The sequence below is a fragment of the Asparagus officinalis genome, chromosome 6 (assembly GCF_001876935.1).
Source record: "Asparagus officinalis chromosome 6, Aspof.V1, whole genome shotgun sequence".
NCBI lineage: Eukaryota > Viridiplantae > Streptophyta > Magnoliopsida > Asparagales > Asparagaceae > Asparagus > Asparagus officinalis.
The window spans coordinates 18,126,866-18,153,458 of NC_033799.1; the positions used below are offsets into that span (position 1 = coordinate 18,126,866).

General features: G+C 34.7%; 2 protein-coding genes across 2 annotated transcripts in view; both read right to left on the minus strand.

Annotated features, from left to right (window-relative positions):
- On the minus strand, positions 512 to 9,781 carry LOC109845304 (protein SLOW GREEN 1, chloroplastic). The gene is made up of 4 exons (XM_020414542.1): positions 9,099 to 9,781; positions 1,731 to 1,877; positions 1,530 to 1,610; positions 512 to 1,132 (listed from the first exon to the last, which is right to left on the minus strand). The coding sequence occupies exons 1-4, from the start codon at positions 9,681 to 9,683 to the stop codon at positions 947 to 949; spliced, it is 999 nt and encodes a 332-aa protein (XP_020270131.1). The 5' UTR covers positions 9,684 to 9,781; the 3' UTR covers positions 512 to 946.
- LOC109844922 (DEAD-box ATP-dependent RNA helicase 39) overlaps positions 23,622 to 26,593 on the minus strand; it is a 9,621-nt gene continuing 6,649 nt past the window's right edge. The window contains 3 exon segments of the mRNA XM_020414095.1: positions 23,622 to 24,317; positions 24,730 to 24,778; positions 25,244 to 25,373. Of these exon segments, the coding sequence (XP_020269684.1) occupies positions 23,869 to 24,317; positions 24,730 to 24,778; positions 25,244 to 25,373 (628 nt within the window). The 3' untranslated portion in view covers positions 23,622 to 23,868.

The window sequence follows — 26,593 nt, forward strand, 5'->3', positions numbered from 1 at the left end:
GGTTTTAGAATATGTAGATCAAGTTCAACAGAGCGGATCATCCATAATGTCGCTCAATCATGTGATTTTAGAGGCGACATAGGAGGAAATCCCCTCCTATGACAAGGATACCCATTAATCTCTTTTATTGAACTTTGGATATCAAAATTAAATTTTGTTGACATTTGGAATATCAAAATTATTTCATTATTTTTTTTTAATTTCTGGTATCAAAGTTAAAATTTGCTAAACTTTGAGGTGTTTTTTTTTTTTTTTTTTGAGAAAAAAGAACTTTGACTATCAAAGTGAAAAATGAAGCGACTTTGTGATATTTTGGGCAAAACAAAAACTCTGTACTACCAAAATTAAAGCGGATAACAATTTTGGATACTTAACTTTGATCCTAGAGTTCAATAAAATTAAACTTACATAGGAAAAGGGTATAAATTGTTCTGTGTTAACGGAACGGCTGATAGAGATGATTGTTTGAAACTCGGGCAATCAAGAGCGATATAGGATAAGTTTCACAAAATCTCCGTGAACTTGGGGTGTTTTGCAGAAAACCTCTCTAAACTTTGCAACTAACAGAAAGCCCTCGTGAACTTTCAAAGTTATACACACCCTCCTGAGCTATTTGAAATCGTCGTAAACAACATTAACATAAAGTATGAAAGTTCTAAATTACCCTCATTGGTATCTAATCAATTCTAACCTAAAAAGCTCCCGCTGAAAGTGAAAAAAACACAAGAAGACGAAGTTGTCAAGAAAACATGTTACTTGTGAAGCACGTGACAACTTGAACTAATTTCCGTCAGTCAGCCGCATTTTAGCGAAGCAGGCTGAGGGGGAACCCCGTATGTAAAGCTCATGGGCGTTCGTGCAAAACCAGCGATAAGTTTACAGCTCCCTTGACCCTCACCAATGCGATAATTCCTCTTAACACGATTTCCATTCCAACACCATGATCTTACTTCTTGTATGAGAACTCAGCTTCAAAATCTTTCTGAAGCTTCTCTCGTGACTCTGTTTTCGCGGCCAATATAACATCGTTGATGAAGCCTCTTTGTGGGTATTCTTCGGGAATGAGGCTGCGGTAGATCTCAAACTGTTCATCAGCCTCATTCTTTTTGTCTAATAAGCTGTATACGATCCCCTGTTAGAATTTATCAAATGTAGTCAGTGGTGATATCAATACAGATCTTACTCCATATATAAGTTATTATTTAAAGCAGGACCAACCAATAACACGAATCAATCAATTAATTTGGGGACGTCAAAGCGAAAAGGAAAAGAAATAAGACTAACTAATATATCTCTAAACTAAAATTCACATACAGGAAATAAGAACAATGATATTGTCAAGGTTAAATTAAAGATGACGACCCCCTCATCTATTCCTTCAATACGCTTCCCAATTGGATCATCTACAATTTATATTTCTCTCATGTCAATCCCAAGTGAGTTGAGAGACGACTAATACTACCAAAAGTATATATGAGGGGGCTACCCGCAATTACCATATAGTCAATATACCACAGAATAAGATTAACCTGACAAAGAAATGGCCGAAAATCTCTGGGATTCTGGTTTGCAAGATCTTGAAATAGCTTCAATGCCTCTTCCAAGTCACCCTGCACGGCATAAAAAAGATTCTCAACGGGCGGTCAAAGTGAAACTAAAGTCATAATAGGTTTCCTCCATATAAACCTAACAATCACGTAAAAAATAAAGCATAGAGAAGATATTGATACCTTGACCACATGCATTTGCGCAATCAAAAGCTTTATATTTCGCTCTTCTGTAACTCTATTCTCCCGATGTGCAAGTTCCAAAGCTTTGTTCAGCATTTCAAAAACAGCTGCGCCTTCACGATTTTTATGCATAGCCAGTGCCAATCCCTATAGTTGGAGTTATCAGTTTCTATATTATAAAATATTATGATAGTTAACAACTGATGTAATATAGGGTTTTTTTTTACATCATGATATTTTTTGGCAGAATATCATATTTAGAAGACAGTTCAAATATTAAGCATCTACTAAACACTAAATTTTCTTCTAAAAAGGAATTCAACATATCTGATATTTTATTTTAGTTTGAAAAATGGCACAATTGGTAGCATATATTAACAACGTACATTCTTGTAAAATCCCCTTAGGCAGTTAGGCTGCCTAAGTTGCACCAGTATGGGTGCGGGTACATGGAAATTTTTTAAAAGGCAGGGTATGGGGACAGGGCTGCCACTCATGGGATATAATCATAGTTCTGAGCTATATATGCAAACGACCCTTTTAAATCATAGCTCTTAAGGCAGAAACGAACTCGACCCTCATCCAACAAGTTTAAAAAATTAATACGAAGTGTAGAATACATATCCAAGAAGTGTATGATGAGCATTTTAAATTAAACATGCATTGTATAATTGGGTACATGTCTGACTAAATATATGCAAATATTTAAGAAGTGTCCAAGGAGTGTCGGGTACAAGTAAGGATATGATATGTGTCGGGTACGGGTGCATCTCCATATTAGAAGTAGCTAGGTAACATATGCCACCGCTTCACCAGAAGTCAATGCAAATTTCTTTTCCTCACAAAGAAAGTGAAGTGGGACAGCCAAATAGAAGCAAATACAGATGACAGGGTGGTTTTTGTTGTTCCGGCAAACTGAAATCATTTGCCAAGCAAATAAAGTGCTTGGGTAAAGTTCTTTGTTGAGATCCAGCTTTCTAAACAACGATGTAAGACTGTACTCGGTTAAAAATCTTCTTAGAACCGCACAATGAGAATAGCTTTTTAATTTCAAGTAGCACCAAACTTAATGATTTATTTATTCTGCAATATCTTGCAAATAAATCCTATTTAGACTCTGCTATTCCAGAAATCGATATATATATATATATATATATATATCATACTCCTTTTAAAAGTACGAGTTCAGGAAAAGCTTTATACGGTCAATATTACCCTTCAATATTTTGAACATTACATTTTAATCATAGCATATCCTAGTCCTAATTATTCTACACTAATCTTACATGAATCAACAATTTAACATTACTATCACTACAACAATGTCGTATTTGTCCTATCCCCCATCGCTCAACAATTTAAATTTAAACCTCACTATAACAATCTTATATTTGTTCGACCCTAATCCCATCCCACGTGAACTTTGTTCGACCCTAATCCCATCCCACGTGAACTAATTATAGTTTTTTTTAGCAGTGAACTATATTAATCCAGTGCAATCGGTTATCTGAAAAAAAATACTCAAAATTTGATAAAAAGAGAAAATTGCTTGTTAGCACATGAATATGTAGGGCTCATTTTATAGATGATATATATTTCAATTCCTAATTATTCTGTTTTTATTCTCTTACCATACTAAATAGAGATCCAAGTTCATGAGGAATGCTTTCAATTGAATTATCCACGATTATTATATCCAGTCATCAATAGAATAATCCATTTCAAAGATGTCATATACTGCAACATTTTATTGGCTACTAAATTCAACAGTGAATCGAAGAAAGAAGTGGGTAATTAGAACGTAATATCTATTTAGAATTAGAATTACAATAGTTATCTAAATAAAACTCTATTTATAATTTATTCTTTTGAAATTGTGAAAAAACGCACAAAGTTTCAAAATTTGCAAAGAAACCCTCAAAATTTCAAAACTACAAACATACCTAAAATTTCAAATGTTACATCCTATACACAAAAAATCTAGAAATTTATCAATAGTCCCCTAAAAATATGAATTTGACAAAAAATAACACAGTTTCAAAATTTAACATCAACAATTCAAACCTACAAGTATCCAAAAATTATAAAATTTAGCACCAACATATGAAATATGAAAATTAGTAGCGCCCAACTGAAAATTTAAAATTTATAAAAAACGCACTCAAAGTTTTAAAATTTTTAGAGACAACACTTCAAAAGTTCAACATTATACAAGAACCCCTAAAATTTGAAAAAATTACAAATAAAAGAGAAATTATATTATCGTTTTTTCTCAATATGTAAATTTAACTTTCAATTTAAGATTTTACTAGACCTTCTTAGCGTTTTAAAATAATCCAAGTTGTTGTTGGTAAAAAAAAGCAATAATTATTAGATTAAAGATATCCCCTTAAGATGTATAATTTAGAAAAATATATTAATAGATTAAAAATTAGAATGACTATATAAATTAAAATAACTGAATAAAATTTTACTCATAACTTTGACTCTTTGAGTAGCAAAAATACATAAGTAGCATTAGTTAATTAAAGACTATTTTACATATAACCAAATAAAATATAATATATAGCTTAGCATTAATTAATTATATTTTATAAACATTGACCTTTGATGTTTATAATATTCACAGGTTAATAAAATACAAGGAGTTATGTACAGAGAGACTATCAAAAAGATTAGAGATATGCTTTAAAAAATCAAGTTATTTTCATTTCAAATGGAGAAGTGAAAGAAATAAACCTAGATTTTACAATTATCCATGAATCACTTGACTTAACATTGACAAAAGACAAATCCATTTCAAAGAAGCACCAACTGAATTCTAATTGGAGAATATATTAAATATCTTTGACCCAATCAAAGAAGCATTTTCAATGGAAGATGCAAGAAAAATTAATATGTAATTATAAATTTTCATACTTTAATCTTCAATACAAAATGACATATAAATTTGTGGAATTATAAACTAACTATAAAATTACATGCAAATATATTCTTGCAATATCAACTAACGTGAAGCCGGTGATCATCTATGTTACAAAATATAACAAACTAGACAATAGGAGAGAAATCATGACAGTGGATAAATAGTATTATGATACTCATTTTTAATACTGTAAGAAAAAAAAATAAGATTGACATTCTTTCTTTTTCATATACAGTGAATGTCTTTATTTGATGCAACAGAAACTCTTATCGGATGTATAGCAAAAGAATTCATTGTAGAGAAAAAAGAGATACCTAGCACTATTTAGATAATAAATTTAGAAAATATTCTCATTGAAACATAAAAATAATTAGAGTGCGTATTTTTAAAAGTTTTTGTTTAAAATCCGACAGATATTCAAATCCTGGCAAAGTTAGATGAGATGATAAAAGATGAACAAACCAAAGGAAATATAATAGCACAAAAAATCCAGCTTTAGTTGATGTAGACAATGAAAACATTACTCTAGAATTGCCAGAAAAAATAAATGTGGAGAAGGATTGATCTTGGCTCAATTAAAATATGAAAAAGAAGGAATAAAGTACATTATATCTTGTATACTATTATAGCCATTTTAGTGATGAGAAATAATCTCCAATCAATGACAGACAAGTGTCTACATTATGCATAATCAAGCCAATATTTCAAGACAATTAGAGGCCCAACTCGGTCGACTTGACACGCCGACATCTTGCGAGAATGACTCGAAAGGCGTCACGTGTCGACGATCTAAAAGACGTTACGTGCCTTCTCCTAGTTAAATCGACTGCTTAACCACTCCACTCGGCCGACTCATCGGCTGACACCTTGCGATGGCGACTCAAAAAGTGATACTTCTCGACCATCTGATGAGCAGAAAGACGACAAAACACCTCGAGCCTCGAGCCCCCTTCTGGGAATTGATGACCAATCATCTCACAATAAATATCATTAAATAAATTATGGGCATCATCATTCCTCTGCCTCTAATAGTATTTATAACAAATTGAACCACGTTGTCACCGCACACCCCCCATCACTCCGCATTAAACGTCGAAGTAACCTCTTCTCCACTCGTTAGCCGACACCTGTAAAGTTGAGATTAACGTGGCCACCAGCTCATGTTCGGTCGAAATTACCCTTCTACCCTCCTGCCCCTACTATAAAAGAGGATATTATTTTTAATTATAAGGTAAACTTTTTCTCATTACTCTCTGAACTAAAGAACTACTACAATTCTTTTTACTTCTTCACACAAGAGGCTCGCTGACTTGATCATCAGCGGAACAATCAGGGAATCACACACTGCCCTCTTACGATTTGTTACTTGTGCAGAAAAGAATAACTTGCTCAAAAACCGGTCATTCGGAGAATTAGCGGACCTCCGTCAATTTAATCAACTCATTTTATTTGACTGTGTGATTCCATACATCAACATATACTATAGCTTAATTAATTTGAGTAAAATTAGGAAACTTTAGAAGAGATTTTCATGGAAGATGTTATAGTATTTTTATATACTTATGTGAATGCTTTTATCATATAAAATTATACTAGAGTTATCATTCATCTTTACTTTTTGTCTTTTTATTTTAAATCTTTCAATAATTAAGATCTCTTGCATTCCGGAGGAAAGTATGTGTATTGTGCTAAGCTTATACAAATCATCTTACTATTAATTATTTTTTACTTTTACAATAATATTTTTTCTCAAGTCAAGCTCCTTTTGTAGAAATTTATTTATATTTTTATCCATCAACAACAAATTATTGTATTTTTCTTCATACTTAACATTGCATTTACTAACTAAAACAAACAAATTAGAGATCGATGGTCTTATAAATAAATATATTGCATGAAGTTTGATCTGTACAAATTGAAAAAAGTAATATTTGTGTATCCAATTATATAAAAGTAAATTTGATCATAATTTAACACACAAATCCATTTCATCAAAAATTTATTTAAAAATATTATGGCAAATATAATAATTCAAGTTTACATATTTAGACTCAAAATAAATATGACTGGTTTATAATGAGAAAATAAAGCAAAAAATAAATAATTTTGATAGTTAACCACGTGAAGTGCACATCCATAAACACGCCTTTTGTGCTGTTGTGCTGCTGTTGCAGAATCCGAAAGCGTGCAAGCTTTAATCTGTGGCCGAAGGAACATAGCCCTGAACCGAAAGGTTGTTTAAGATTGAAAGATCTTTTGCCTGAACTGAAAAGTTATTTAAGATCGAAAGATCTTTTGCCTGAACCGAAAGGTTTTTAACAGATTGATGTGATCTTTGCCTGAGCTGAAAGGTTTTGGCCGAAAGGTTTGATAGATCGAGGAGATCTTTGCCTTATAGATCGAGGAGATCTTGATAGTACCTGATTGGTGTACACCGGTATACTATACTGATGTTCCTGTAAGTAGTTTGGTTTTGGGATCTTTGTACCGGAGTAGACCAAATATTGCTATAAGCACATTGTTTCATAAACGCACAACAACTAAACTTGAAAAAGTTTTAAAATACAACATTTCAACTTCCTAACAAGTTTATCTGTTTTATTCCAAATTTAACCACATGTGCCAATACCTTCAACAATCATCGTCTCGTTGCATTAATGAACTTTGGTGGCTTATCCAATCCGCGTGGGATTAATTTGAGCGGTATTGGCTCAGTTTGGCTTTGTTAAAAAACTCAGACAAGCGTTTGGTGTGGAATGCCATGCGTACTTATGAATATGAATTACAATTGCTCTCTGATTAGAATTTTAATGCAGACGTGTATGAAGATTTGGAAAGTGTTTCGCTCGAATTTAGGTGCACAAGTTGGTTTAGGGCAATGAGCTCATAGGAGATATGGAACCCGCACGGTTCTTTTGTATTTTGGATTATGAAACTTATACTTCTTTAGCTATAACTCGATAGAAGAATTATTCCCGCTATTAAAAAAATACTCTTTTGAAAATGGCTGAATTTGTTTAAGATCCAAGTGATAATCTGCGCTTGCGGATGATTGTTGATTGCCAGTACTGTTTTTCCAACGATATTACAAATCTAGAAATATGTGATTTTTTCTCCTTTTTTTAGCTACATGAACATGAATGTCATGACACTACGATAAACGTTATATATGTCCACACTTATTTTATAACACATATAAAATTATCATTTTATTTGTAAATGATTAAACAATATTGACACAAATAAAAAAAGTGGGGCAAATCACAGAACATATTTGTGACATTATATATACGATTAAATATAATTGAAAAAAAAATCTAATAGTCCAATATGGATGTGAGAGGATCTATTAAAGGGCTTAAATAATAAATCTTAGATTTTAATCATGATGATGATTAAACATTTATGATAGTGTGTAAGTTAGAAAACACTCAGGTGTTAAGTGTGCTTATACTCTTTATATTTTTATAGTCTAGACACAACTCTGTGTCACCACTCTTGACACATGTATGTATCACGAGTTTTGTGATACACGTATGTGTCACCACTCCATACACACGCGCGCGCGCGCGCGCACACACACACACACACACACACACACACACATATATATATATATATATATATATATATGTATGGATGTATGTATATACATGAGATAAGGTAAGTAATGCGGGTAAAAGACCTTTTAGCCGCATACTAAATTAGGATAAGTCAATGGAGATATAACTATAAACTTTTGATCAGACTTTGAAATGCCATGAAACAAAAAAAGAGTTTTTTCCTAAAAAAAACCTTAAAATAGGGTTATTTACAAAATAGAGTTGAATGTTAACAAAGTGAGTCACACGTCTTCAATGCATGTTTTTTAAGGGTATTTTTGGAATTCTAGTGACAATTTTGATCGAGGGTGGTTGATTGGAACAAAAACCTAGTTTAAAGGTGGTTTACGTATTAATTGAAAATGAAAGGTGATTTTTTGTAAAATGACCCTATTTTTAAGGTGGTGTCTAGGAAAACAACACCCTAGAAGATAACATAGAAATAATTAGAAGGAGATGAACAAGCTTAATATGACAATTTATAACAAACAATTAGAAAGTGTTATAAATAAAGTAGATTGTTACTCATATTCTATATTGTAGGTTGACCGTCCCTTTTATGGAGTGAACCTGAGCTTCACTGATATATTTTAATCTGTTATCTTAAATCGCAGTTGATAGAATTTGGACCGGCATAACTTTATATCGTTTAAAGTCCCTTCCCTTATATCTATTCTAACTTCCAACACCAACTACAAATATGCATATCAATGTCGTATCTAATTCAAATACTATACCTCCAAGTAACTTATCTGCATGAGTCTATGACCCATTTCATCAAACACAAAGCAAGCATTCTCAAAAGCACCAAACAAGCAAAACAACCAAAGGAAAACTCACATGCAGAGCTCTAATCAACAGAGGCCTCTCCTTCAAGATCTCCCTAAACAGCTTCTTCGCCTTCCCCAAATCCCCCATCATCTCACAGCAAAGGGCCTCCAACAATCTCCACTCAACCTCCTCAGGCTCTAACTCAATCAATCTCTCAACCAACTTCACAGCCTCAGCCATTTTCCCCTTCCTCATCCTCCCATACAAAACCACCTTCAAAGCCTCAACATCAGTTGGGTTCCTCTCCAAAATCTTTGCATACATCTCCTCATCCCCCTCTTTCTCTTTCTGCGTTTCCTTTCTTTCCTCCAATTTCTCATCAAAACTAGTTTTTGGAGCATTAGATAAAGCCAGTGCTGGCTTGGGGTTGAATCTGCCCATGAGAAGAAGAGACCCAACAATCAAGATGCAAGCTTTTTGGGAAAAGGATGCTAGAAGTGAAGAATTTGGGCTATGAGAGCATGAGATTTTGAGGCTGAGGGCTTTGGGACGAAATGAGAGGGTTTGATTGGTGCACTTGAGAAACCCTAGTTTTGGGGTTCTGGATGGGATTGGCGTGTAGAGGGAGAAGGATGGAGAGAGGAAGCTCGCCATTGTCGAGGAAGAGACTGTTTTTTTCCTCTTGAACCCTGGGACAAAGTTTGGGTTTACATTTGAAGGCAAAATTGAACCGAGGGAAGAAGAGGGGGAGGGTTGTTCTGGGCTGTTGACGGGTCGGGTTGTAGGACTGAAAATGGGCTCAGGCTGGCAACCCGCAAGCTCAAAATCAAGCCTGCTTTGTACTTTAATGAGCTGTTGGTTCAATGCCAACCGTGATCGCAATGCAATTGTTGGTTACACGTGATGTAGCTGTTCTAACTGTTGTCACGTATAGTTATATTTGTAGTTATAATAATTGTTTGGCTAGGTTTTAATATTTTATAGGCTTTTTACGTAAAAATTATCTTAATTTTTGTCCAAATTGATATTTACCATCTTTATTTTTTATTTTGATCAAAATACATTTGCTTATATGTTTGTAATGTCACGCCTTAAACACTATTTTGCTAAAAAGAATTTAAAGTAAAATTATCCTTGATCCCCCTCTTCCCTCTCCTCTCCCCCTCCTCGTCCTCCTCCACTTCCTTCTCTCCCCTCTCCTCCTCCGCCTTCTTCGTCATCCATTCCATCTCTAGGATTTCTCCAAACCCTAACTCATTCTCCCCCACCCCCTTCCACCTCCTCCTTTCTCTCTCCTCTCCCCCTCCCCCTCCCCCTCCTCATCTCCTCCATCATCTTTTTGACCCCTGGGTTTTTCAAACCCTAACCCTTTCCCTCGTCTCCTCCCCCTCCACCTCCCTCCTCCTCCATCTTGTTACCTTGACTCGGTCCTGTGTGACAAAATCAACAGCTCTCAAGTTGTGAAAATTATGGGAAATGTGGAAAATAAGTTTGTTGAGAGAAAATCTCTCAGGGGCGGTTATGAGGGGGTGGAGATGATGGGTTTGGCCGCTATAAATGGAGAATCGTTCTTCTTGAGTGAACACGGAATCAATCTCTACCTATTACCGGAGCCCCTCAAAGATATCTGCCACTCTTTCTCTTCTTATCTACAGCCGATCAATGGTATCAGAGTCGGTGTTTCCTTCTTCTCTGTTTTGCTCTGTCTGTCATTTTTTCAAGCTTTAAAGTAAAGCGTACAGCCCATTCCATCCACCCGGCGACCCACTCTCAACATATTAATATCTCAAAGTTAAGAGATGGCCTACAATCATAGCCTACAACATATTCACCATACACCTTATTCATACCGGCCTATTGTTCATCCAACCTAGCTTGTTCATAGCCGGCTACATCTACCTACATTCATAGCCTATTAGGCCTGGATGTTTAGTACTCTGCATCCACCTTATTGTTTCATAGCCTGGTTGTTTCATAATCTAGATCCAACTTATTGTTTACTAGCTTATTGGGCCTTTGTATTTGGGCTTGCTTGACCAGTAGTGTATGCTGTTTTCACACTTATAAATTAATATTGTGTGGGCCAAGCGAAGACCTGTTTCACCTATCCAAGTGGAGGGCACCGCGCAAAGCTGGTTTCACACAGTAGATAATCTTCATAATTCAAACAGAACCGACTTTGACAAGTGTTGATCCAATCAACACCGCAGAGTGACAATCTCATTCAAATTGGACCCTCTTTCATTAACTCGGAACAGTTAGTTTTAGTTCTCTACCGAATGGCTAGTAAACTCGTTCTATCAGAACTAAGAAAAATTAACAAATTTAATGGCAGTAATTATGATATGTGGTATAGAAAAATAGGACATGCTCTTATCCATGACAATATCGATGATGTAATCGAAACCACTGCTCTAACCCTTACTGATAAGTTTACCCCTGAAGAAAAGAAAGCGTTTGAATAGTGGAAGTCGAAAGACAAAAAGACAAAAAGCTTTATGCTCATGTTCATGGAGGATAACTTAATCAAGTTTTTGAAACTTATAAGACTTCCTTCGATATGTGGAATGCTATAAAAGAAAAATATGACACCGCCTCTAAAGTTAACATTCAACTCCTCTTGCATAAGTATAATTATTATCGTATGCAAGAGGGAGACAATGTCGTAGAGCATATAAATAAGATAATTTTCATGGCTAAGGACTTATCCTCTGCTTGGACCAAAATCCGGGAAAGAATACAAGTGGCAACCATTTTGAATAGTCTCCCTCCTTCCCTTGTTGTGGCTGCCACCACATTAAGAATAAACACTGCCGTTAAATCTGTCATCGTTCTTCTTATGCACCTAGCGATAGAACAAGACTTAATAGCTAGTAAAAAAGAACCAGAACTGAATATGGTATAGCAAGAGCTGAATTATGTCCACTATAAGCATAATGCTAGAAGCTATAAAAACCTTAGTTCTAATAAACCACAACCGCGAGGACCGAAATCACAACAATTCAAGAGAAAGAAAGTACCCCCACGGAGCCTGTTACAATTATGAAAAGTTCGCGCATTTCAAGCCCAATTGCCCACAATGTAAAAAACAGGAGAATACGATAGGTTATAAGCATCCAGAACAAGGAGGTACTAGCAAAAGAGAATTCGTCGGTGTGACGGAATACAATACTGTGATGACGGATATTAGCAGTTAGTGGATCGATTCTGGTGCCACTAGACATATCGCAAAGGACAAGAATGGAGTCATAGAATTCAACGAGCTGAAGAAAGGAGAACAAAGAATCTATATGGGAAATAATACATATCTCGATATAAAAGGTATTGGTTCGTATAGATTAGGTCTTGGGGACAGTATTCTTGTTCACGGAATACAATACTATGATGACGGATATTAGCAGTTAGTGGATCGATTCTGGTGCCACTAGACATATCGCAAAGGACAAGAATGGAGTCATAGAATTCAACGAGCTGAAGAAAGGAGAACAGAGAATCTATATGGGAAATAATACATATCTCGATATAAAAGGTATTGGTTCGTATAGATTAGGTCTTGGGGACAGTATTCTTGTCCTCAAAGATGTGTTCTATACGCCAGGGATTCGATGCAATCTGATCTCTATTCCCAGCTTGATGAAGAAAGGACTGGAAGTTAGGTTCTATAATAACCGGGTTTCTATAGGCAAGAATAATAAAGTGTATGCTATGGGATAATATGTGTCCGAGCATAAATTATGCATTCTTCCAGTAGTTTATAATAATTCTGATAATAAAATTTTGAATTTGAACTAGTTGTCATGTTATATTTTTGAGTCTAAATTGTGATATTCTAGACTAGGACATGCTAGTATTTCAAAAATAAAAAAAATTATCCGAATGAACTTACTTCCTGCACTATCTAATGTTCAATTGCTACCATGTGAATATTGTTTAACTGGTAAAATGACTAGAAAATATTTTATTGGCGAACAAAGAGCCAATGAACTTTTAGGGTTGATACTCTCAGATATTTATGATCCCCTAAGTGTCAAAACTCATAGTAATGAAGAATATTTTATTACTTTTATAGATAATTATTCTAAGTTTGCACACATCTATCTTATATCCAGAAAATTAGAAGCTCTTGACTGCTTTAAGAGATTTAAGACAGAAGTTGAAAACCAACTTGGAATGAAAATCAAAATTTTGAGAACTGACAGAGGTGAGGATTATAACTCTAAAGAATTTAAAAGTTATTATATTCAGCATGGAATTAAAAGACATACAACAATGCTATATACACTACAACAGAATGGTGTTGCTGAAAGAAAGAACAGAACATTGTTGAATGTAGTTAGATGAATGACGTCTCATCCTGGTCTCTCTAAAAACTTTTGGGGAGAAGCATTGTTAATTATAAACTACATTCTAAATAGAATTCCTACCAAATCAGTTGTATCTACACCTTATGAATTATGGAATGGGAGAAAACCTAATTTGAGTCATCTCAAGAAGTGGGGATCTATAGCCTATGTTCTCATTCCATGTCAACTTAGAGATAAGTTGGATTTTAAACAATAAAGTATAGATTCATAGGGTATTCAGAAAAGTTAAAAAGTTATAAGTTCTATAATAAAGAAAAAGGGGTCATTGAAAGCAGAGATGCTATATTTCTAGAGAATCTAGAGGAAGAGGAACAAGTTCGAGAGGAAACAGAACCTCTAACTGTAATAGATGATGATTATTACAGTGTTGTTCTCACTAATGACCCTGATATTGTGAATGAACCTAACCTTGAAAATGATGAAATGCATATGGAAAATAATGTACATCATCAACCAGTTGTAGGCAACAAAAGGCCAAGAACACAACCTTCATGGATGGATGATTACTATTTGTATTCATATGAGTCATCATGTTTCTCGGTAGATACAAATATAAAAGAACAAGATCCCTTAACCTTTTCTGATACGATGAAATCACATGAATCAGCTTTATTGATAGAATCCATGAGAGAAGAATTTGATTCTATAGAAAAGAATAAGGTATGAGAGTTGTGTGATCTACCGAAAAATAAAAAAGCCATATGATGCAAATGGGTGCTCAAAAAGAAATATCATGTTGATAGATCTATTGATAAATTCAAAGCACGGTTAGTTGCCAAAGGTTATAACCAGAAGGCAGGAATAAATTTTTAGTAGATGTATTCTCCTGTAAACTTCTCCTGTAGCTAAATTTACATCTATTAGAATTATTTTGGTTATTGTTGCATATCTTAATTTGGAGTTATTCCAAATGGATGTTAAAATTACATTCCTTAATGGAGAGTTGAAGGAAGCGATATATATGCAACAAACTGAAGGTTTTCAGGTGAAAGGACAGGAACATAAATTTTACAAATTAATAAAATCTCTATACGGTTTAAAACAGTCTTCTAGACAATGGTATCTCAAATTTCATGAAAATTAATAAAATCTCTATACGGTTTAAAACAGTCTTCTAGACAATGGTATCTCAAATTTCATGATGCAGTCACTAAACTTGTCTCTATACGGTTTAAAACAGTCTTCTAGACAATGGTATCTCAAATTTCATGATGCAGTCACTAAACTTAGTTTTATTCAAAATAAATTAAAATAATTGTGTATATGTCTTGAAAAGTGGGAGAAAATTTACTATATTATCCTTATATGTGGATGATATATTGCTCGCTGGAAATAACATAGAAATGTTGAATAAAATCAATGCAGATCTCTATGAAATTTTTAAGATGAAAGACATGGGAGATGCATCATATATTCTTGGAATTCAAATAATTCAAGGTAGAAAGTCTAGAATGTTAAGTTTAAACCAAGAAAAATATTTAAGATCCGTTCTTAAAAGGTTTGGAATGGAGAATTTCAATCCGGCACCAACTCCGTTGGTCATGGAAAAGAGATTATGTAAAGAACAAAGTTGTGGAGAGGGGCAAAAGTCATTAGATGTTCATTATGCTCAAGCAATTGGAAGCTTGATGTATGCAATGTTGTGCACCAGACTTGACATAGCTTATGTTGTAAGTATAGTCAGTCGATATCAAAATAATACAGGACCAGCACGTCGGGAAGCTGTTAAAAGGATTATGAAGTATATCATAGGTACATTGACTTATAGATTAGTTTATCAAGCCGATTCGTTTGAACTCCTCGGTTATTTCGATGCTGATTTCGGAGGTGTGATGGAAAGTCCACTTCGGGACACTTATTCATCTTTGGAGGAGGAGTTGTTTTTTAAAGTAGCAAGAAATAAGAGTGTGTTCTTAGATATACGCAAGAAGCTGAATATATAGCTTGCAATATAGCAACTACACATGCTATCTGGATAAGATGGTTTTGATTGATCTAGATCCCAATTTGTTAGAAGGACATATTGATATTTATTATGATAATCAAGCAGCAATTAGCTTTATCAATAGTGGCGTGAATAGCTCCAAAGGAAAACATATTGAGATCCAGTATCACTATATTCAAGATATTATAAAAAAAGGAGAAGTCAAAGTGACTTATATCCCTACTATAAATATGATTGTTGATCCTTTGACAAAAGGAATACCAGCTGAATCTTTCATCAAGCATGTAAGTTTGATGAGACTTAGGAATAAATAAGTCCAAGTAAAATTTTATGAATAATAAAATAAAAATTACTCTCTATGAATGGTGAGAGTAATGGTAAGAAGAAACATCTGATCTCACGGATAGTGGGAGGCATGTTACTTGGTTAATTTGGTCAAGTAGGATATGTTACCTTGACTCGATCTTGTGTGACCAAATCAACAGCTCTGAAGTTGTGAAAAACGTGGGAAATGTGGAAAATGAGTTTGTTGAGAGAATATCTCTCGGGGGAAATCTCTCAGGGGAAATTATAAGGGGGTGGAGATGATGATTTTGGCCCCTATAAAAGGAGGATCGTTCTTCTTGAGTAAACACAGAATCAAATTCAACTCTCTACCTATTATCGGAGCCCCCTCAAAGAAATTTGCCACTCTTTCTCTTCTTCTCTGCAGCCGATCATCCTTACTTTCTTCCTCTCCTCCTCCGCTTCCCTCTCCATTATCTCTACCGACCTCCTCCCATCCTCCTCTTCCGCCATCGGCCCATCACCGCCAACCTCATTTCCCCTCCTCCTCTTTTTCCACCTCTTAAGTAAGATTGGAGGGTATAATAGGAATTTTAGATTTTTGTTTAACAAAAAATACTAAAAACTATGACACTGTAAATATATAAGCAAATGTAGATGGTTTTGATCAAAAATAAAAACAAAAGATGGTGAGCGTCAATTTGGACAAAAATTAAGGTGATTTTCTAAAACCCTATCTTACATTTGCAATTGCAGTTGGCATTAAAAATGATTGCTTTGAAATATTTTTTATAAGTTTTTTATATTTTTATAAGGGTTTATATTTGCAATTGCAGTTGGTATTAAAAATGATTGCTTTGAAATATTTTTATAAGCTTTTTTATATTTTTTATAAGGGTTTAGATGTAATTGAAGTTGTAATTTAAACTCTTCATGTATTCAAAACTTGCAAATGCGGCATAGTTACTCCTAAATCATAGAAATCATCACCTGCAAGTACATGTCTTTTGCAACTGCATGTATCTATTAATCGCTATCTTATAAATAACTGCAACTGATAAAAATTATCTCATTGCACGTAATTGATGGAAAAGCGACATGATCATCAGCTACAACCAGATGTCCTTTTGCAACTGCAATTAGGGATAGAAACGAATCTAATTCGAATCAAATATCCCCACTATTCGTATTTGTATTTAGTTCGTACATGAATATTCGTATTCAGTTCATACTTAAATCATCAGCTGCAAATTAATCGGTTCATGTTCGGTAATATTCCTCATCCTATCCTAGTCTTGCAATACAGCCAAACATGATCCAACCAGGAGATACGTAACCTAATGATAAATTGTAGTATTCAAAAATTAAAAACAATATACATGAGACCATATGTGTAACAATCTTTTGGTATGCATGAAAAATGTAAGGGAAAATTGTGTCTAGGCCCCCCAAAAATAAAGGCGATGTGACCAGGCCCCCCATACTTTTTTTGTGTGCCAAAGCCCTTATTACATAAAGTAATAATGTTTCAACCCCTTTTTCATTCTCCAGATAGCACAGAGAGCAACTTAATTTGAAAACCCAAAATTGCCCTTGCTTTCTCTCTCTCTCTCTCTCTCTCTCTCTCTCTCTCTCTCTCTCTCTCTCCTCTCTTCAACAAAAACAAAACCCTCTGCCGATCATCAACACCCTCGTCTCCTTCATCCACTCCCCTCCCCTTCTCTCCCAAGTCCTCGCCCGGTTCCTCACCTCCGGTCACCATCACGATCCATTCCTCGTCGGACATTTCATCAAACACCTCGCCTTCTCTCTGCCCTCCCCTCGCCTCGCTGCCTTCCTCTTCTCTCTCCCCCCAAACCCCGACGCATTCATCATCAACGCCGTCATCAAGTCCTTCCTCCTTAATTCACAAGTCCTCTGCTTGCCAAGCTGTTCTCTCACCTCGGTCTTGCTCCCAACGAGATGTTGTTGTGTGCCTAGATCGTGAAGCTGGGGTTTGAAGAGATTTGTATGTTCGGAACTTGGTGATTCATATGTACGCTTGCTTTGGCCATCTGGGTAGCGCTTGGAAGTTGTTTGAGGGTTTCGTTGAGGAGGCTGATATTGTTACTTGGACCTCGATGATCGATAGGTGTGTCAAGAATGGGATGGTGGAGGGTGCACTTGAGTTGTTCGACGAAATGCGTGATAATGATTTGGTTTCTTGGAACACTATGATAGGAGCTACGCGAGTGTGGGAATGATGGAGAAGGTGAGGGAGTTGTTTTCTATTATGCCAAAGTGGGATGTTGTTACGTGGAATTCGATGATTGATAAGTATGCGAGGGATGCTAACGTTGCACTTGCTCGTGGGTTTTTTGACTCGATGCCTAAGAAGAGCCTGGTTTCTTGGAAGGTAATGTTAGCTTTGTACGCAAGGGGGGGAGGAGGAGGAAGGGAATGAGTGAGCTTGCAAAAGAAAATAGGAAGAATATGTTAATTTTTATAATAGGATTGTTTGTACTCTTTACTCTTGTATAGTTTCTCCAGAATTGCTTGTAATGTGTCATGTTTCATTGTTCAGTTGATTATACTATGTGTTCTTATGGTTTGGTTGTACTTAGATAAAAAATTAATGAAATGTATTGTGTCTATTTAGTGATCAATTTTGGTGTAATTTATTGTGATTGTATGTGATATGTTAGTTGTGGTTGTCATGTGAATATGTACAAGTTCATTCAAATAAAACAATTTGGATGGAAAGAGTATGTTTTGTACATATCTAATTTCTAGATTAGAGACTCACTAAGGTTACATTTGGATGGAAAGAGTATGTTTTGTACATATCTAATTTCTAGATTAGAGACTCACTAAGGTTACAATTTGCCTTATATGCAAGTATGTTTGAGGGACATATCTAATTTCTAGATTAGAGACTCACTAAGGTTACAATTTGCCTTATATGCAAGTATGTTTGAGGGAATTGGTTATGAAATCTTAAATACAAAGGAAAAATATTGTAAGTGATTTTGCTATTGTGATCCTAAACATGCTTAAAATCATAATTGGAGGATCAACAATTTGGTGTGTACTCAATCATGTGTGAGAAATTGATTCTTGGCATAAGAAGTATGAAGCTTGTTGGCTTTAACCTGAACATGTTAGCTTTCACGTGAGCATGTTAACTTTCATCTGTATATATTAACTTTCAGGTGTATATGTTAACGTTCACGTGAACATGTTAACTATCAGCTGTATATGTTAACTTTCATCTGCATATGTTAACTTTCTTATGAACATGTTAACTTTCAACATAGTATGTTAACTTTCACTATTACACACCTTCCTTCTTTATTATATGATAACATGCAACTGAATATGTTAACTTGTCAAATGTACATATTAAATATTAGCTTTTCCTGTTATAGAATGCTGCTGAAACTCAAATAAAGATTACAACAAAACATTCTGTCAATTTTGCTAACTTCTCAAACTAATCATCAACTGTGCTCAGGTCCCACCTCACTTCACACACAAACCGAGACACAAATATCACAATAGCATGAACCAAGCCCACAATAAGAGAGACACAAAATAGTAAAAGCTACAAATATACATGTTTAGCTGAAAGTTAACATATTATTATGAAAGTTAACATGTAACAGTGAAAGTTAACATATTATGATGAAAATTAACATGTTCAGCTGAAAGTTAATATGTTACGAGGAGAATTAACATATAATGGTAAAAGCTGACATAATTTACGAGGAGAACTAACATATAATACAGTTTATGATATGAATAAGCTCTACTTAATGCTGGTGGATGTCATCTTCATATTAGCAGACCAACCAAACTAAAATTATACATACAAGTCATAGTAAAGATCAACTTGTAGTTAACTTGCATATATGTTTAATGTCAGTGTTTCTAAAGTAGTTCCACAAACTGTATGTTCAATGATAAGACCACAGATCAACATCAATTGCCATAGCTGGGGAATGAAACATGAACAATCTATGGACCCAGTATCTGAATGGCAAGTAAGGCACAAGAAAAATGATAAAGCACGAAAAATTCATACAGGATATCCACATTAAACATCTCCAATCTAGTTTCACCATTCACAAGTCCAAAATATAACAAGTATATAAAACACATCCCCCTTTGAAGCTATCACATACACAAAGTGCTTAAGCTACACGGCCGAACAACAAATCCAACCTAGTATAAAATATCTCACACTAAATGCTATCAGCATCAATTTCATTGCATCAAGCCGCTTATATTTAAAAACCAACAATCATTCAAATTCACAATGCTAATCAGAAACATCTCAAGGAATGAGCAACAAAGCTTTTAACATACTACACCAACGATTTTTGACATATAAACAGTATATTGATAATCACCCCAATGAAGTTTGTACACACTCATTACACACTTACTTGCACTTTGGTGATGAAGGCCTCATGGGCCAGCTCGGCACTGGTGATGATGATGAGAGTACGGGAGCCCATGCAGAGGGTGAATATTAGGCCGTAGAGGGCGCGGAGGTCACGGATGTAGTCATTTAAGTAAACATGTAGCTTTTCATTTGAACCTGTTAAATTTTCCAAAAATCCATCACAGTTTTTGAAATTTACCACGATGAGAGTGCGGGAGTCCAAAACCCATCTGCACTCATCTACAATTGCAACATTCACTCAGAAATTCAGTTCCAGCAACTCTAAGCAGATAGTAATTAGGCCCAACACTGAGACGAAAACACATACCATAAGAACAATATCACTATTTGAAAAATGGTTCTTTCGACATTTGATTTAACAATGTAATGTAATTTGTTTCAGTACTCTTTTTGCACCAAGCAAATGACTTCAAAATGCAACCTGCATGCCTTTTCCACGGCAATCACAGAAAAAGCTAGCACAACCCTCAGAAGGAAATGAAACCAAAGAAGCAGCACAACCCTTCTTGAGCTCATTAAACCTATTAAGATCAAAACTGTAGGCCTTCATGAACTTTTCCACGGCTCCATTACATCCCATGAGAGCTCCCAAAATGTAAGCCTCATCAATCCAATTGTTTGTATTAATATAAATCCGAGACCACACCATAGCTCCCTTTTAACGTCGGTCTCTGCGAGTTTATCTATTGCTGCTTTCTGCTCTTCAAGCTCTCGAAGCTCCTCCTTTTGCCACCGATTCTTCTGCTGGGGAATTGATAGAGGATTCTGTTGGGGGATTGATAGAGGGATTACGCTCTCAACGGCTTTAGCTACCTATGACATCAGAAGGAAAAGAAAAAAAAGCTTTGGCTACTTGGTCTTCAAGAAGATAACTAAGCTTTAATAGACTGAAAACTAGGGTTTTGAAGTTGGGTTCTCAAGATGGCTGAGCTTTGAGCTCGAGAAGAGAGAAGAGAGTATTAGACCCTAGAGGGGGGTGATTAGGGTCTTATGCTAACCTAATCCGATTAAATGCCAATTAAAACTAATTAACAAGATTATTCTTGCAAGATAGATATACAAAGAGTTATATGCAAGAATATGCAATATACACAAGGTGATATATCCTATATGATAGAAATATGTAAGGATATATAAACAATAAGATATATCCTAACAAAGAGATATAGACAATGTATGTGCAAGGATATAAAACTAACACAAGGGTAAATACTCTAAACTAGATGGAGGGCAATATAATCAACAAGCAATATACAAAGGCGATATAAGATATGAACATAAAAGTAAGTGCGTCAATGCAATCACAAACAAATAATATGATTACGGAGTTCGGTCCCCACGACCTACGTCTCCGCTCCTCACCTCGAGGAGATCTCCACTATCTCAACCGTGTTTTCTACGTTCACCCGAACAACGTTTACACCTCACAATACAATCACTATGTAATCACACCTCACACACTAAGTGTTGGTCCTAGCCCGTGTCCTCCTCCTCAAGTGCTCGGTTACAACCTCTCCCTAGGCACGTCAACCGACGCCACTCCTCTTGGATTCGACCCCGTCTCTCACCACACACTTCTCTCGGTGTACAAGTGTATTACAAGTGAATCCTCACAATTAAGCACAATATAATAAATGATTGTTCTCTCTAACAAGGTGAGAACTCAATTAAGCACAACTCTTAGTCACAAACCCACAACCCCAAATTATACTATGAATGTAAATATAATAAGCTCAATAGGTTATGTGTGAACAAAGAGAGAAAACAATATAAACTCAATATAAAATCTAGCTTATGAAATTAAGAACAAAACTTATAAAATGCTAGAATTGAGTTTAAGGAAACTTCTCTATAGATGACAAGAGAGAGGGAGAAGAATGAATGCTCAAACACCAAGGATGATCTCCACTTGCTCTTGTGAAATTGAATTCACAAACTCAAAACACTCAAATGCTTAAAAGCTTATAAACACACTTTAAACAAACTTAAACCCTTGATTAAAACTTTCTTAAACTAGTTTTAAAACTCTCTTCTCTGGAAAAATACTGACGAATGGTCAATTGACCGGTCGACCGTACCGGTCGACCGAAAACTGACATCCCAGAAAACAAAGCTGATTTTAAAACACTGATTAAAAATATCAAATAAAATCCAAAAAATATAAAACTTTGGGGAATGATTGTAAACATGATAATAAACATGCTACAATGACTGGTTATCAAAAAAGGACTTCCCAAATGAAAAATATTATCATTTTACAAACTAGTCCAAAACATGAAAATATAAACATGTGAATTTTGACATTTTGGCTAAACCAACTTTTGAAACTTTACAAAATGATTTTATAGACTTGAAGAAAGATGTAAACTATTGTTATGAAGTCTATAACCTAGAAATACAACATTTTCATAAAATTGCATGTTCTATGCAATATATTCAAGACACTAAATATGATTTCATTTAATATAAGCTTGTTTTAAGTGAAATCATATATATACATATAAGCATGAAACAAAATAGTATTTTCCAATTCTATGCATTTGTTTCATATATAAACTCGAAAACTATAAAACCAAAAACATATGTATATATATATATATGAAAACCAATATAATGTGTGTGTATAGATATTGAGCTTAACGTACTTAACACACATAATACAAAACCTAAACTAAGTTACCCAAGCTTGATCTAGTCTTCAATGTAGCTCAACTTGGTAAACTCGCGGATGAAGCTTGAACTTGATCTTTAACTTTGAATTGCACGATGCTTCACTCCACAATTCCGCCAACCTCCATTTGATATGATCGTTATGGCGCAATCCATCCATCCTCCAACTACGTTGTTTGTCTACAAAACATAGGAATGCACAAACACTAGACAAACAACATTAGTAATAAATTGTTTGTTAAACATCATCAAAATAAGAAGGCCAACAGAGAGAAGAGAGAGAGAGAGGAGGGCAATTTAGGGTTTCTGAAAAAAATTCTCTTTGTGCTGTCTTGGAACTTTAAACATGGGCTGGAAATAAGTGCTTTATGTAATAAGGGCTTTGACACACAAAAAAAAGCATGGGGGCCTGGCCACAACGCTTTTATTTTTTTGGGGCCTAAACATAATTTTCCCAAAATGTAATAAACAAAATTTATAGGAATAAAAGTATAAAATATAAACAAATAGTTTGTTAAACAAATGAATCGAATATACAATGGTAAAATTCTGTTTATTTTTTAACCTAATTCTAAAAAAATATTTGTTAATTATAAATGGACTATGGAATCGAATATGACCAAATACTTGAGCGAATAAAACCCAAACTATTTATAAATATTTGGTTTGTTTCCACTTAAAGTTGCAATTATATCTATTAGTTACGTTAAAACAAACGACTTCAACTGATACAAAAATGTGCGGGTTGCATGTAACTGATATAGAACGTCTCAAGTGCACGTAATTACGATACGAAAAGGCCAATTGCATTCAACTGTGGAAGAATATATGATAATGACTACAAATATAATACTGTTGAATTAGGAGCGAGGTCTGACCCATGAAAGGGAACGTAATACACAATAATATCCAAAGTAGACCAAAAACAATATTTCCATGCTTGAGACGAGACCGTTACAATTTCCAAGTCTTACCTAAGCTGATCAGAACAGGTAAAGAAAATTTCAAATAACATAGTAAGCAAAAAAAAAAAAAGGTAAAGAAAAAAAATGTTCCACATGCTTCAATATTTACAATGTAGGATTCCAGAATGCTTCATCCGTAACAAAATCAAGTTGCTTATAGTGATTATTTCCCCCCAGAAGAACTCTTCCCTCTGAATCCAACAACTCTAAGCTTGGAAGCTGGAGACTTTACAACACCAGACTTCCTACCCTTAGACGAATCTTTTTTCATGTCAACATTAAATGATTTCTTCGATTTTGAGAAGGTAACAGGCTTACTATTACTAGCCTGAGTAGATGTTGATCTTCTTCCTGTTTTACCTGCGACTGATTTACGAGCAGATGCCTGAGTAGTAGGTTTCCTACCAAATTTTGAGGATCCGAGAAATTTTTTTGTCTTCGGTGTTGTGATGGTAGAGGCTCTTGCTTTTTGATTACTCTGTTGTGATTTGATAACATCTTGCTTAACACTGGCTGAAGTAAGAGACTCCAGACTCTCATTTTTCTTAATGGCCTCTTCTATTCGAGTGCCTAAGCGAAGGTCATGCTTTGTGACAAGGCTTGTGATTTTTCCTGAAGAAAATGAAAAAACACATCAGTATGGGTCTGGTGATCTGTAAGTCGAACACAGGAGAATTTCTAGGACATTCATTTTTAGAATGAGATGTATAGGCTAAACATATCTTTCTTTTTTTCTTTTTTTTTGGGTCAGTCTATAGGCTAATAGTTTCTAATCCATCTGAGCTTTGTTTCTCATGGATTTTAAACATATAGACCGACAGAACAATTCTGATCATCAATACAAACGTTCAACTGTGTATTTTCATGGATAGATGCAAACTTGTATGTTACCCTCTATACAATACAACTTATACGTGTGTATCTACTTTCATGTTATCACAATCATCCTTCTAAACTAAAAATGTGTTATTTTATGAGAAGCTAAAATCAAGACATTCATAAAGACACTGAGAAGGTAGCATACCTTTAGCACCCATCCGAGCAGTTCTGCCAGTTCGATGGAGGTAATCAATCTAGACAATAAGGTAAAGCCAAATTATAAACTACCCAAAAAAAGCCTACTTATAGGGTTCCAATAAGGGGAAAAAAGAGGAGTTTATATAACCCTTAAATCATGTGTATTTGCAAAACTACCCTCCAAACCATCAACTTTGGGAAATAAATACCCCAGAATCAAAAAATCACCAGCTTTGCTGGATATGGGTGGGTAAGAATTTAACTTCTTGACACTTTCACATTGCAATTATGAATCAGCTAAATCAGCCCATCAAAGTTGATGATTTGTTGATCTGAAGTTTTTTTTTTTTTCTCCCCTCTAAAATTGAATGATTTTGTGGGGGTAGCTTTTCAATTACTAAGACTTTGGGGTAACTTCGCAAATACCCATGATAATAGATATGCATACAAAAACCCCAAAAAATAATAATGTGTCAAGAGCTACTTGCAAAAATTAAAAGAATAGAGAAGGCAACACTAACAGCATTTGATGGGAAATCGAACATGATAACATGGTCAACATCCAAGTCCAGTCCTCTAGCAGCCAAGTCTGTGCACACCAATGTGGGGCAATCGCCCTCTTCACTCTTGAACTTTTTCAGGTTCTCGACTCTGCCATCAATATATAGTTATCAATGTGTATCTATTCTTAGAATGAAATAGTTCTTTAAGGAAAATCATGAGCAAGAACTCAAGACTATTAATCCCTACGTACAGACTAGCAAACTGCTCCAACTTCAAATATATAATCCTTAACAGATCTTATTAAATCAATATCAGAGCAATCAAACACGTGCGTGTTTGTGTATACATATATACATATATATACATATACGTACATCTACGTATATGTATATATACGCATATACGTATATGTACATATACGTATATGTACATATACGTATACGTACATATATGTACAACATATACGTATATATACATATACGTATATGTATACAACATATACGTATATATACATATATGCATATGTATGTTTGTATATATGTATATGTATGTTTGTATATATGTATATATATGTTTGTATATATATATATATATATATATATATATATATATATATAGAGAGAGAGAGAGAGAGAGAGAGAGAGAGAGAGAGAGATATGGAGAACCTTGGTACCAAGTTGCTTAAAACAACTTGGTAGTGATGTGGCCTAATCTTGACCCTACATCACACCTCAAAGATAGAGCCTCAACCACCCTTCACCAACTCCTATGTAGATGTAGGATCAAGATTAGGTCACATCACTACCAAGTTGCTTGAAGCAACTTGGTACCAAGTTTCTCCATTTCTCTCTCTCTCTCTCTCTCTCTCTATATATATATATATAGAGAGAGAGAGAGAGGGATAGCAAAACACATCAGGAGTTTCGACAGATTTGTACCAGACGTGACTGTGGGTATTTGCCACTTAAAATGTTAAAATACATAATGCAAACCAGAACATGGTAAAGATATTTGTGATGTTGTGACATTTATTTCAATAATTAATCAATTTTAGGTTGGGTATAATGAGTCACTATATAATGGAATAATTGTTAAATTGGTTTACAATATTAGCCAGCCATGAGTTAAATTTTCATCAATTGAAACAAATCACGAGTTGACTTTTACTATTTCAAGCTTTTTAGCTAGTTGAATTTATATTAATTTTATCTCAATCGTCCTACTTAGTTGTTAGTTGTTACATTAATTGTCCTAGTTAACTTCATTGTAAATAGTCCATAATATACGAAATGGGTGATTGGTTGCTTTGAAATACTCATTTTCAGTTCTGCACTTAGTTAGGATCAAAGTGAATATGTTACCTGGAT

What these genes read in the sequence shown, in the direction of transcription:
- LOC109845304 (XM_020414542.1), bottom strand. Translation starts at nt 9,683, where the DNA reads ATGGCGAGCTTCCTCTCTCCATCCTTCTCCCTCTACACGCCAATCCCA. An exon ending in CGCAAATGCATGTGGTCAAG is followed by an intron (nt 1,611 to 1,730) that starts GTATCAATATCT and finishes TATGCCGTGCAG; the next exon opens with GGTGACTTGGAAGAGGCATT. An exon ending in TTCGGCCATTTCTTTGTCAG is followed by an intron (nt 1,133 to 1,529) that starts GTTAATCTTATT and finishes AAATTCTAACAG; the next exon opens with GGGATCGTATACAGCTTATT.